This window comes from Rana temporaria, chromosome 12 (genome assembly GCF_905171775.1).
Source record: "Rana temporaria chromosome 12, aRanTem1.1, whole genome shotgun sequence".
NCBI lineage: Eukaryota > Metazoa > Chordata > Amphibia > Anura > Ranidae > Rana > Rana temporaria.
In genome coordinates this window covers 99,316,653-99,330,235 of record NC_053500.1, presented here as the reverse complement: position 1 = coordinate 99,330,235, position 13,583 = coordinate 99,316,653, and the positions used below count along the sequence as shown (strand labels likewise).

General features: G+C 41.6%; 1 protein-coding gene across 3 annotated transcripts in view; it reads left to right on the top strand.

The window, feature by feature from the left end:
• The window catches only part of EZH1 (enhancer of zeste 1 polycomb repressive complex 2 subunit), a 394,387-nt gene that overhangs the window by 143,352 nt on the left and 237,452 nt on the right, over nt 1-13,583 (top strand). For all 3 annotated transcript variants that reach the window (XM_040329824.1, XM_040329823.1, XM_040329825.1), the window contains 2 exons: nt 1,824-1,915; nt 9,653-9,833. In XM_040329824.1, coding sequence (XP_040185758.1) covers nt 1,824-1,915; nt 9,653-9,833 — 273 coding nt within the window. The remainder of the gene's footprint in view (nt 1-1,823; nt 1,916-9,652; nt 9,834-13,583) is intronic.

The window sequence follows — 13,583 nt, the reverse complement described above, 5'->3', positions numbered from 1 at the left end:
TTATGTTCATTATGTTAAAAACAAATAAACATATTTTTAACGCATGTCAAGGTGGGATAAAAAAACAAAAACATATGACTGACAACACAGCATTTTTGTTGACTAGATGATGTCAGCCCTGCTCATTGTCTTTTACTTAACCACGTCCACTCTTAGATCATTGCAACATAAAGGCTGTAGTTCAAGATTAGAACTAGCATGGCTCTTTGGGATAGCATAGGAAGTGTGCAGGGGACATAGAATGGCTCACAATTGCTGGCACTTATTTAAGAGGAAGTAAACCCTCTAAAGCCTTTCTTTAAAAACAAACCCCTGCAAGAGAAAGGCATAATGAGCTAGTATGCATATCATACTAGCTCATTATGAATTACTTACCTGAGATCGAAGCCCCCGACGCGACTCTCATTCCTCACCTCCGCGGCCGCCATTAATACCCGAGTTACTTCCGGGTATACTGCTCCGGCGCTGTGATTGGTGGGAGCCGCAATGACGTCACTCCCGTGCATGCGCACAGAAGCCGTCAGTGACGGCATGATCGCCCTCACTAATGGCACGCTCAGTGCGCCTGCGCCGTTATCTACGACGCGCATGCGCCATAGACATTGGTGTAGTCTTTTCTGCAAATATATCCTAAACCGTGTAGGTTTAGGAGATATTTGTTGCACCTACAGGTAAGCCTTAATCTAGACTTACCTGTAGGTTAAAGTGGTCTGTATGGGTTTAGAACCACGTTAACAATATACTTTCAATGGCGTAAAACAGACCAAAAGTGGGCATATAAGAGGCATTCATTGTTGGGATTTACATGTACTTTAAATCCCAACTACCAGGACTGCATTTATATACTGTATTTTAATTGATACTATTTTTGGTTTATCTCAATCCTTCCCCCCTTTGTCTTGGCTTTCTCTAATGACTCACAAGTCATTGACCTACCTAGTAATTTGATTAACCTACCTGGCGGTATTCTCAGGGAGGTTAACGGTAACCCAGAGCCACACTGGGTATTGCATCTCGGGATCCTGGTCCAGGTTACTTACCTTGTCCCCAGGATCCTGTGATGTCCCTCTGCTGTGTCTTCGGTCTGTGTTCTCCACCCAATCCCTCTGTGTGCCGGGCTCTATTCCCTGCGAGCGTTGCGACGCATGGAGGCAGTGCCTGACAGCAAATTCTGAAAGTACAAAATTCAGAACACATACAGATTACATTACTGTATCAAATCATTTCACCTCCCTGTTGTCCCTAGTGTTTTGTCCAATGACCTGCATGCAGTTTTATATTATATATACTGTTCTTTCTGCCTGGAAACTTGAGATCGACCATGGCAACCAAAAAACTATAGAATTATTTATAGTTATTTATTATATTATGATTTAGTGTTTCAAACTTTATTGTACCCAGATGTCTACTAGACTCTTGTTTGGACAGATTTAAGATTTATTACTAAGAATTGTAGGCCTACAATATAAAAACATCAAATTTCTATGCAAAATAATGTACTGCTTTGAGACGCAAAAAATCTGACATCTGACATAATCGTACCACCAGGTACAGTAAACTAGCTTTTAGGTCAGCAGTGGCAGCCTACTTATTCTCTCTGGACACGTTTCTTTAAGCTCATAAGATGGTTGTCTTCTCGGTCTGTATTTTACAGACAATGCATTAATATTGAATCAGGCCTGTATTATTAGGCTCTGCATATAAACAATACAAAGAAAAAACGATTCTTGTTTATAAGGGAACTGATTAGTTGCTAATGGCAGGAAACACTTTCATACACAAGTGTCTTTCTGCTTTCAGTTAACTGTGTTTTGTTTTTTTAGCATTTCATGCAAGTCCTAATGTGTGCAGAAGACGAAGTCGAGAAATCAAGATTGAGACTGAACCATGTGGAAACTACTGCTTCTTGTGGCTGGTTGGTGCAATTTTACCTTACCACAAGACTCTAAAAATACACATTTTTAGGTGACATTCTATTATTTTTGTAGGGGGGATCAGTGAAATTAGAATTGCTCCCTTACTCCTGTATGACAATTTTGCCAGCACACCAACAAGCTTGTTTCAAAATTCCAAGTGCATTATTCTTGTATGATCACATAAAAAAAAAACATTTTGGGACCTCCCAGGGTCCCTTCCTCAAACATGTAATATCCTACTCATGTTGTACAATGTGCTTAGTCAGGTGTTGTAGCACCCTTCTAACAACATGGTTGATTCAAATAGAAACAACTGTTATCAGTAGTTTGCTGAGTGTTTATATCAACTTAGTTTAATAAAGCTGACACACTAAGAAGACAATACGATGCTCACCTGCATCATGGTGAGGGTTATATGATGCAGGTGCATTTAGTCTTACTATTTAGCCCGTCTGTACACTGCAAGTGTTTGGAGTTGGCACAATTCACCCCATTCACTTTTACATGACTAAAATAATTCCACATCCCAACCTACATTACTTTTGCCATCTTGCTGTTTTTTCTTGTTGAGAAAGAATTCAGATTGGTCCTTAGTTGCAATTCTGAGTTCATGCTTATGCTGGCCATACACTAGACGAAAAATCGTCCGAAAATCGCTCATAGGGACACTTTGTTCGTTTTTCGGCAAGTTAATGGGCACAAATCGTTTAATCGTTTGTGACGTTTTCGTGGAAAAAAAACGAACGGCTAGTTTGGAAAAATTTTGACGGCCGAACGATAAATCGTAAGGTTAATGCGTTATTTGTTCGAACAAAAATGAATGCTTGCTACTGCGCATGTTTGAAAACACTATAACCCGGAAGGTAAATATTCATATCAAAGAACGTTCACGTCAAAAGGTCATGATACACTTCACCAACTATGTAACCTGCAATTTCTTCAAATGTGATATACCTTTATGTATGTTTAAAGAATTCACTACATACACAAAATATGCAATATTAAAACTTCATTGCAAAATGTATTTTTTTAAACAAAAATAAAGTAATATTTATTTTCCTTATTTTTTATTTTTTTTGTATACAAGAGAACATATAATTAAACATTAATCAAGTTTTTTTTTTTTTATTACACAAGAGAGCATATTTTTTTATATTACACAAGAGAGCATATTTTTTTAAATTACACAATAGAGCAGGGATATGCAATTAGCGGACATCCAGCTGTTGCAGAACTACAAATCCCATGAGGCATAGCAAGACTCTGACAGCTACAAGCATGACACCCAGAGGCATGATGGGACTTGTAGTTTTGCAACAGCTGGAGGTCCGCTAATTGCATATCACCGCAAAAGAGCATCATTTTTTATATTACACAAGAGAGCATCATTTTTTAAATTACACAATAGAGCATCATTTTTTATATTACACAAGAGAGCATCATTTTTTTTATTACACAACAGAGCATCATTTTTTCGGATTAGAAAGTACACCATATATGTCTTGGAATTACACAAGAGAGCATAATATTTTTGGTTTAAAGTGTGTGAAAAAATGTTTTTCTTCAAGTTGAATAATATACATTATGCATGTATGAAGCAATTTTTTCAAATTATCTCTCATGGTTTTCAAAATTAAATTTGTTGGTATAAAAAAAACCTGTAGTTTTTGGCCCGCAGAATAAACATGGTTTGAGATTCAACTTGAGGTTTGTGATGTCAGTCACCCATACTATAATGTATGTCAACAGATGGAAAAGTGACTGTGCTAGAACACAACATAATAAACTATAGTAAAAGTGACTGCCTGCTCAAATCTTTTTTGCTCCAACCATGTTTTTCCATGCCAGGCTTGACTTTTAAATGTGCAAAGGACTCACGAACAAAAAAAAAAGTGCTTGTTATCAAAATTTAAAATAGTAGAACTTTTGTGCAAACTTCAGCAAACAATTAACTAAAACAAAACATAAAACATACATGGACCAAAAAGACACCTCTTAAATTTTAGTTAGTGTGTCAATAACAACCAGGAATTGTTTCTGGACAGAGGTTAAGTGATCTTTGTTTTTTTCTAATTCAGATGAGCATTTCTCCAACTGTGAGGAGCACTTCAACAGATCAGATAACAATCTTTGGCCAGTGAAGGTATTTAAGATAGAAAAATGTAAAAAAAATCAGGGGAATGTGTTTCCAATTCAGTTCAAGTTACAGTCTATGTATACTGGCTTACCTGTGGTGCTTGTGATGCTTTCACAGGAATGCTGTGCCTGGTCAGCTTCAACATCTATAATACTTTGGCCTGGTTCAGCATCATCCTCATCAGGTCCTTTTTCTGTAACTGGAGATGTGTCATCAACCATAATAATATTCAGTTATGTTGACACAGTGCTTTTTCTAAATGCTTTCTTGGGTTTTTCTGTGTTTAAAAGAAAACAAATAAAAAAGCCAAAAATTAGTATGCATGCTAAAGATTCTATTTTCCATACATACAAACACATTGCAGGCAGACTACATGGATTGCATAGCTAGTTGAGAGAACAAAAATGGCATAAATTATTTTGAATTACCTTTTCGGATCAATTGGTGTATTTTACACAACTGTGCTTCCTCTCTGTTTTAAGTCGGACCATCTCTTCCGCAGCTGGTCTTTTGTTCTGTCCACACCATACTTCTTCCCAAGCACATGGATAACCTTCTCCATGATGTCCTATTTTCTTCTATTAGGCCTAGGGTCGTGTGTGTGTCTCCCATCATAGTAATTTTTCTCTAAAATCTTCACCATGGTTGTCATTTCTTCCAGGGACATAGGTGTTGCCTTTTTTTTTTAAATTTTCCAGCCCAATTCTTTTAGAAAGGGCATGCTCCTTCTCTTCCGACATTGTTCTGATGCTTGAGATGGCGACGGAAGAAGAAGGGCGGAGCCTGTAAACTCCCATACTGCAATGCAGTGAACTCTGACCCGCCACACAGAACGTTGGCACGTAAGATTATTCTGCGGAGAGGAACTCGCAAACGAAAGATCACACGGACCAAAATTCAGAAAATTCTTTACATTTGAAGGTAAAGCAGACCAATTCAATATTATATGTTTTTAGTAATAAGATTTAAGTGGAGATTGTTTAGTAAATCATGATGTATTGTGTTTTATTACAGGAGCAATGGTGGACAAATTCACATCCCCACATTTCCTCCCCCAATTTATAGACATGTACAGGGAACTGTCTTGTTTATGGAAAGTGCACTCTAAAGAGTACTCTGACAGGCAGAAGCGCAATGAAGCGTACAGTAAATTGGCTGGACTGTGCACTGTGGTTTATTCAAAATCCGATGTGGCATATGTGAAGCAAAAAATCTCTCATTTGCGGACCATTTTCAAGAAGGAATTGAACAAAATCCAAGATTCCAAGAAATCTGGAGCTGGTGCAGACCAAGTGTACGTGCCACGTCTGTGGTACTTTGAAAGCTTGAGATTCCTGACGGAACAAGAGGAACCCAGAGCCTCAGTATCTAGTCTGGACAGTAGTGTGAGTGCTACGAATTCTGGAGATGAGGAAGATGGGACATTAGAGGAAATTGATAACAGTCAGGTAATTTAAGCAAAAGTTATTTTATTATTTACTTTGCTATAAAGATAAAAACATGTTTTGTTTAATGACAATACTGAACACATTACAACACAAATGATTTTATTGACAAATGTTCTTATCTCTATTTTTTTATAGTCCAAACAAAAACCGTCTTTACTGAAAAACCAAGATATTATTCCAGCCACTGACATTATATTTTTTAATTTAAAGATTGTATTGCCAATCTACTGCACCAGGACCAAGAAAATATTGCATATTGTCCAGCCGATTCTGATGGGCTATTTGAGTAGAGAGGCGGGGCACGGCCTAGGTCTGAAAGCCCTTTCGAATCATTACGCCACTCACCAGGCATGACATCCCCAGAGTATCTTCCCGGTCCATCATGGTTTGTGATATGTAGGTGGAGCTAGTACGTCTCAGAAAATTATGTAGCACACAGCAACAATGAACCATAATATAATTTTTTTTGGGGGGGTTACATTGATTGGAGTATGAAAGATACGAAAGCGGTTGGCCAACATCCCAAAAGCATTTTCGACCACTCGTCTAGCACGAGATAACCTATAAATAAAGATTTTCTGATCAGGCGTAAGGTTTTTAAGGGCAAAGGGGTTTCAACACATGTTCAGATAATGCAAATGCGTCATCTGCAACAAAAACAAAATTTAGGCCTTCCACTGTTTCCTGTTTGGATGGTATATTTAACTCATATTTGGCGTTGACGATTGCCATTAGGACAATGCTAAGGTAGCCTTTATAATTATAATAGAAGGATCCAGGTTTTGCTGGGGGTGTTATTCGAACATGTTTTCCGTCTATGGCACCACCGCAGTTGGGGAAATTCCAATAGTCGTTAAATTGTTTGGCTGTTGCTTTCCATTCCTCCACAGATGCTGGGAGCTGTAAAAGGTAAAACTATGAAGATTTTCAGTATGCAATTATTTAGACATTGTTTTATTTGCCAATATTATACAGGATCTATTTGGGAATGAGACGCAGACTGTGGCATCACCAGCAGTGAATCGAAAAAAAAAGAGAAAAACAACACCACAGGCTACAGGGAACTTTCTCTTGCAAGCAACTGCAGCACTTAAAGGGGTGGTTCACCCTAAAAACGACTTTTTTTTATTACACTGCCCCCCCACATTACAATACGATTAAGGCTATTAATTTTTTTTTATGCTGTACATACCTTTGTACAGCATATTCACCCGTGGCATCCGGCTTGCGAGTCCCGCGGGAGTGGGCGTTCCTAACATGTCTGTGATTGACGTTTGACCAAAAACGAGCTCCCCCCGTCGCGTAAGCCGCGTCACGATTGGCGAAAGGAGCCGAACAGCGATGCGCATGCGCAGTATAGCGCCGACTCGCCGTTCGGCTCCTTTCGCCAACCGTGACGCAGCTTACGCGACAGGGGGAGCTAGTTTTTGGTCAAACGTCAATCACAGACATGTTAGGAACGCCCACTCCCGCGGGACTCGCAAGCCGGATGCCACGGGTGAATATGCTGTACAAAGGTATGTACAGCATAAAAAAAAAAATTAATAGCCTTAATCGTATTGTAATGTGGGGGGGCAGTGTAATAAAAAAAAGTCGTTTTTAGGGTGAACCACCCCTTTAACCAAAAAAGGGATGAATGCGATGGATTGACGGCCAAAAATATACGTCGCATGACAGAGGAACAGAAACAATTGGTGGAACCCTTACTTCTGCAGCTTTTAAATAAAGGGTTAAGAGGGGAGCTTACCACCAACACCCATTTAGCAGAGCATAAACCCACCAACAAACAACCATCCCAACATCACCCAATGAATCAGTGGCCCGTCCCATATCAACCACAACAGGATCGTCCACAAGGCCACTGGGGACATGACTATAACTACACATCCCTGTGAAACACGTAGAAGATTTGTTATTTTACTACTTTACAGTTATGTTTGCAGCTTCAATGTTCAAGGAAGCAGTGTTTGTCAGACTTTAAAATAAAACCAATCTGTTATTACCTTTAAATATTTGTCTTGTAGTATTCTTATGATGGCTTGGCAGGTCTCAGGTATGATGCGGCCGAGTGACTGGGCAGAGATTCCAGTAGTGAATTTGAGGTCTTCAAAACTTCGGCCAGTTGCCAGAAAACGTAATGTTGCTACTAGTCTCTGCTCCGCTGTGATGCTAGTTCTTAAGACGGTGTCTTTTTTGGTTATGAGTGGTGAAACTAGACTCAGTAGCAGCTGAAAGGACTCATCAGGCATCCTCAGATAGTTGCGATAATCTTCAGGATTGTTTTCCTTTAATTCTCTAACCAATCTCATATGTGAGAAGTTATCACGGTTCTTCAGCCACTCTTTACTCCATAACCTTCGTCTTTTTTTTGGGGGGGGGGCTGCTCTGCTTGCTCTATAGCCATCACTCCAAGCATTACTATTGCAATGGTCCTCTCATCCACATCCATATTGAAGGTGGTGCTTATGTAGGTGATGCAGTAGAGATGTGCTCAAGGTTCGTTCTGACGAACGTACGTTGCTTCTCTGGGCTTATACGTGAGCACAGGAAGCCAGGGAGCAAAGGTCAAACCATTTTTGTCACTTTTCAATGCAAAAACCGGACGAAAAAACGATAGATTGATGTACTCCGAACGATTTATCGTTCGAATATCGTAACTACATGATGGCGTGATCGTTTGCTCTCACGAACGTATGTTCGTTTTTCGAGAGCGCAATCGGCCGATTTTTCGTCTAGTGTATGGCCAGCATTAGTATGATGTCAAGCAAAAAGTTGATTGAGGACTGGCTTGACCCCATTTTTATCCTTTGGGAAACAATGGGAGATTTACTAAAACTGGTGAACACAGAATCTGGTGCAGCTGTACATAGTAACCAATCCGCTTCTAACCTCGGCTTGGTAAATGAAGCTTTGACAATAAAATCTAAAAGCTGATTGGTTACTATGCACAGCTGCACCAGATTCTGTGTGCTTGTTTTAGTAAATCACCCCCACTGTGTTTCAATTAATGGAGCTTATCTTTGGTGTATTGCATTTAAACTCCATGAAGTGAAGGAGAAATATGAAATGACTCCTTTGACATTTTGCAACATGAGCTTCAGTGGAGATCATAAGGCAGTTTGGAGCATGGAAAATAATGTGGGACAACCATACTAGATCTCTATCTTGTTATTTATTAATAGCAGACAATACGTGTAGATTTTGATTACTTACACAGAAAGAAACATCAAAATATTGGGACTTTATAGGTGCTAAAACCTCCTCCTAGAATGATGAATCTTACAACGTGATATTAAAATAACATTTTATTATAAATTGTTAAAATTGTGTCTTTACCAAATAATAGACATATTGAAGAAAACAAGAGTTTTATACAGTGTAACTCTAATAGATTAGACAAACTTCCACCTCTCCAAAGTATACAGTAGTAATTCCTCTATAGACAAATGTATTATGCAGTCACGGATAACCATGGCAAACAATATTTCACATATATGAGGAGATGCACAAACCAATGTGTTTCACCTTGTCTTCTTCAGGGATCTCTTTGGAGGGGAATGAATGTAGTAGAATTGCTTCCCAAAGTCAATACATACCAGATGTACGTTTTTTAACTACTGTATAGCAACCATTGTGATATCAATTATTTATGAACTTAGGAACATTTGTGAATGTATATTTTTTGTATCTTTTTTTTTTTTTTTTTACAGCAACTCTACTACATTCATTTCCATCCAAAGAAACCCCTGAAGAACCTGACAAGGCGAAACACGTCGGTTTGCGCATCTGCTCATATATGTGAAATATTGTTTGCCATGGTTATCCATGACTGCATAATACATCTGTCTATAGAGGAATTACTATACTTTGGAGAGGGAGAAGTTTGTCTAATCTATTAGTTACGCTGTATAAATATATATTTTTTTTAATATTCAATCTGTCAATTATTTGGTATAGACACAATTTTAACAATTTATAATAAAATTTAATTTTAATATTATGTTGTAAGATTCATCATTCTAAGAGGAGGTTTCAGCACTTATAAAGTCCCAATATTTTGTTGTTTCTTTACTCGAGATGTGGTGCTGATTGTTCACTGAGTAAATTATTAATGTATAGATTTGATTAGCCTTCAACTTTAAATATTTTAGGATGGTGCCAAAGAGTATGCTGTAATGAACAATCCAAGATTGAGGTGCTTGGGAAAACGTCGAAGGAAAAATCCAACCAATGCTACTTCCAGCTCTGGTGCTTCCACTTCTGGCTTGGCAGAGGCCAAAGAAGGCGATAGTGATCGAGACACTGGAAATGAATGTGCTTCCAGTTCTTCCGGTGAGGAGAAAAGTGTGGAGACCAAGAGATTACACATGAGAAGAGATTCTGGAGGAAGTTGTAGAGGATATTAATAGCCAATGTAAGGCCTAGCCGATAAATTATGGTAGTGTAGATGATGCAGTATACTGTATTTCAGTTTTTTTAGAAAAGGAAATAATTTTTTGAAATTGAGATATCCTTTTGGCCTTTTTCACATTGCTCTCAAATAGTATATAAATAGCAAACTACTGTGCTGTAAAGCACATGTCATTCGCTAAATAAAACGGTTATACAAATATAAATAAAAAACAGCCCATTTGCATTGTAGACCACAGAATTGGAACTGACCTTGGCTATTACTACCAGGGGTAGTACACAAGACCTCCCCTGTGTGACAGTGTTATATGCTGAATAGCTTATAAATGTCACTTTAGGTTCGAATTGATTTATTATATTTCAAGATAATGCACTGTTACAATTAAAACTAACAGATCTTGCTGCCCATCTACTGTAAACATTTGTCAGGAGTATGGAGGGATTATGGGTTTTGCAAGGTTACATTATGGAGAATTACAATAATAAAATCCTGCAAAATGAAAAGAAAACATATACGGCACATCTCAGGAGTACAGGGACATTTTCACATGTTTTGTCCCTCTAAAAAGGCAAGTACTGAAAAATACCTGTTGATGTGGCAGAAATCCAGTGCGCTGCTAATTTCCTGTTTGAGCTGACGACTCTGCCAGTTGCCCCTGAAATACCAAGCAAAGTTGTCAGCCCTTACTGAGTTCTCCTCTTATGGACTACAGAATGCTTCATGTTACAATAATGAGCTGAGAAGCGAGGGAGGTGTTCTTTAGTAGCAGAGGAGAACTGGGCAAGGCTGACGATAATGGTTGAAATTTCCCTGTAGCAGAGGACCGGTCATCAGCTCAAACAGGAAGTTTGGCGCTTACTGGATTTCTGACCAAACAGGTATTTCTCTTCCGTTCATGGACGGACACAGCAACAATTGACCTTAGGGTTTATCATCCTTCCTTTCAGGAGACTAGGCAGAAAAAACAGCACTTCAAGCGTTAAAACGCTTCTCAGTATAACTCCTCACAGGGGGCGGGGCCCCCGGGTATATCCCTCACTCTGCCTTAGCAGCCCCAGTTTTTTTCTGCCTAGCGTCAGGAGTAGACATGGCCTTGCTGGAGTCGATGTACTCTGCAATTTTTTCGCTTTTATTTTGTTTTTGTTCCTGCATGTTTTGATCCTGAGATTCTACTATTAACTGCCGACTGGGTGACAGGCTGGATCTTGATCCTTGTAGTCCCCCCATGCTCGGCCATCAAGCTTGTGCCGGCCCTCAGCTCGAGGTCGTCCACGACATGTCCCGTTGCTCCAGGGGTGGCTGGGGAACTACATGTTCCAGGGCACACATATGACCGGTCTCTATGGCTTTGTCACAGTGTGTCTGGCCAACAGCCTTGCCGTTTAGCGGACGTTGGTTTTGTCCAGAATGCCTTCAGCCGGTGGTCGCAGGACGGGTAAGTAGTGGCCCCTTGCCCTGGCAAGGGGGTTTGGCTGGTGCTTTTCTGGGGAGGTCGAATGAGAGTCCGCCCTGCTTTCCTCTCTCCCTCCTTCCCCATGCTGGGTGGCGGCTGGGGCTCTGTCACTACGGGGGCTGTGCTGCTGTGTGGTGCTATTAATTTTTTGTAGTGTTTTTCCTTTTTCACCTTTAAGCCCTGGTTCACACTGGATACGATTTGGAACGATTTGAGATGCGATTTGACATGTCAAATCGCATCTCAAATCGGCGGCAATTGTCGGCAATGGCACTGTCCTAATCAGTGCGACGCCGCATCTGCGATTTCAAAAAGTAGTTCCTGTACTACTTTTTGCGATTTCGGGCCGCGATTTACATTAAATTGCGGCAAAATCGCGGCAAAATCGCGCATTTTACCGCGATTTTGAATTCGCAGCAGTGTGAACCTAGGCATAAGGCTTACTTTTTTAAGATTCATTGGTGTGCGGCTGTCTATACCCTGCCTTCAAGTTTTTGCCTCATGCATTGCAGGCACCCACCTGTTTCTGAGGGGACATTGATTGCTCAGGTGTGCTCACCTGGAGCAGCAGCTTCTCCCTTCTTATTAATTTGTTGTACTGCAGTTGCTGTGTGTGCTGGGCTGTGTTGTCTGCTGTGTCACTGTTGTTTTAAACACGTGTATGGCCGCCATTTTGCAGCCCGCGAATTGCTTCCTGAGGGACGGCGCAGAGCGGACAGCACTCTCAGCGCTTTAGCAGCACTACAGCCTGGCCGGGTGGTGAGTTACCTGGGGGTCCCCTGCTCTCTGTTTTGCGGCCGGGAGGGTGATCTGTGGGTCTCTGCCTTGCAGTACTAGGGCGGCATAGCGGTGGGTCAACATGGAGTCTGAACAGAGGCTTCTACCCCAACCATGTCTGAGTTAACCCTTAGTGCCCCTGCGGTCTCTGTAGAGCCCATAGGGCAGTTCCTTAGGTGTTTATCGCCAGGATTGAAGTGACAAGCGTCCAGTAGGGGGGTAAAAACCCCCTCCCTGCGCCTGCTTCTGGGGACGGCTCTGACATGGAACCAGACCCTGCTGCTGGCTCTGGTTCTGTCATGTCAGATGTTGCAGGCTTAGCCCACATGGTCAGTGAGGATGACTCTGCTTCAGTGTCAGCGCTTGATACAGGGTTTTGTTGGGGCTCTTATCACTGCGGTGCGGGATACTCAAAAACTTGAGGACGGTGGAGACATCAGAGATGCCGGTCCCTTTTAGGTTCCGCATGCCGCCCTGCACCGCAAAAGTGTTTCCTTGTGTTCCTTACCTGGACAAAATATTATACAAGGAATGGGATCGGCCGCAGAAAGTTTTTGATGTACCAAAATACTTTGCGGTCCGTTATCCTCTTGAGGAAGACTTAAAAAAAAAAAAGTCCTCCGTCAGCAGACCCCCCTGTGTCCAGACTGAACAAGTCTACCACGTTACCTGTGGAAGGGGCTCCTGCCTTTATGGACCCCGCAGATAGGAGAGCTGAGGCTGTGGCCCGCTCCATGTTCACAGTAGTGGGGACGGCAGTGAGACCGGTTTTGGCCGGAGCTCTAGTGTCACAGACAATTACCGAGCAGGCAAAGTCCCTGCTGCAGGAGCTGGAGGCGCATAATGCTCCTGAGCTCTGTGTGGGCCTGGCTGACCAGTTAGTGCAGGGCCTGCAGTTTGTCTGTGAATTGGCCCAGGATACGCTCCTCTTGCTCTCCAGGGCCTCCGCCTACACGGTGGTACTATGCGGACCAAACCTCTAAAAGGTCGTTAGGGGACTTACCCTTGAAGGGTGCACGGCTTTTTGGGGTGTCCCTGGATGACATCATTATAGATGCTACAGGGGGTAAGAGCACTCTGCTCCCACAATCTGGGAAGGGTAAGGAGCCTCGTCATAAGCAGGGTCCCTCCTTTACCTCCCCCAAGCGTTTTTTTTCGCCCCCCAGGTGCGGCAGGAAAACGTTTTCCAGGTTGCTAAGGCGCCCACTGTAGATCAAAAGCGCACCTGGTACCGCAAGCCCAACAAGCCTGCGGTCAAGCCTGCTTCTGCATGTAGGTCCGCCCCCGCCAGACACTTGGGTGGGGGGCCGACTTTGCGGATGCGCGGCTCGGTGGAGATCCCTCTTTCCGACCGCTGGGTTTGCGAGGTAATTTCCTCGGGGTACAAGAGTTTCTCTCTTGTCCACCAAACATATTTTTCCTTCCAGCTTCCTCCGGTACG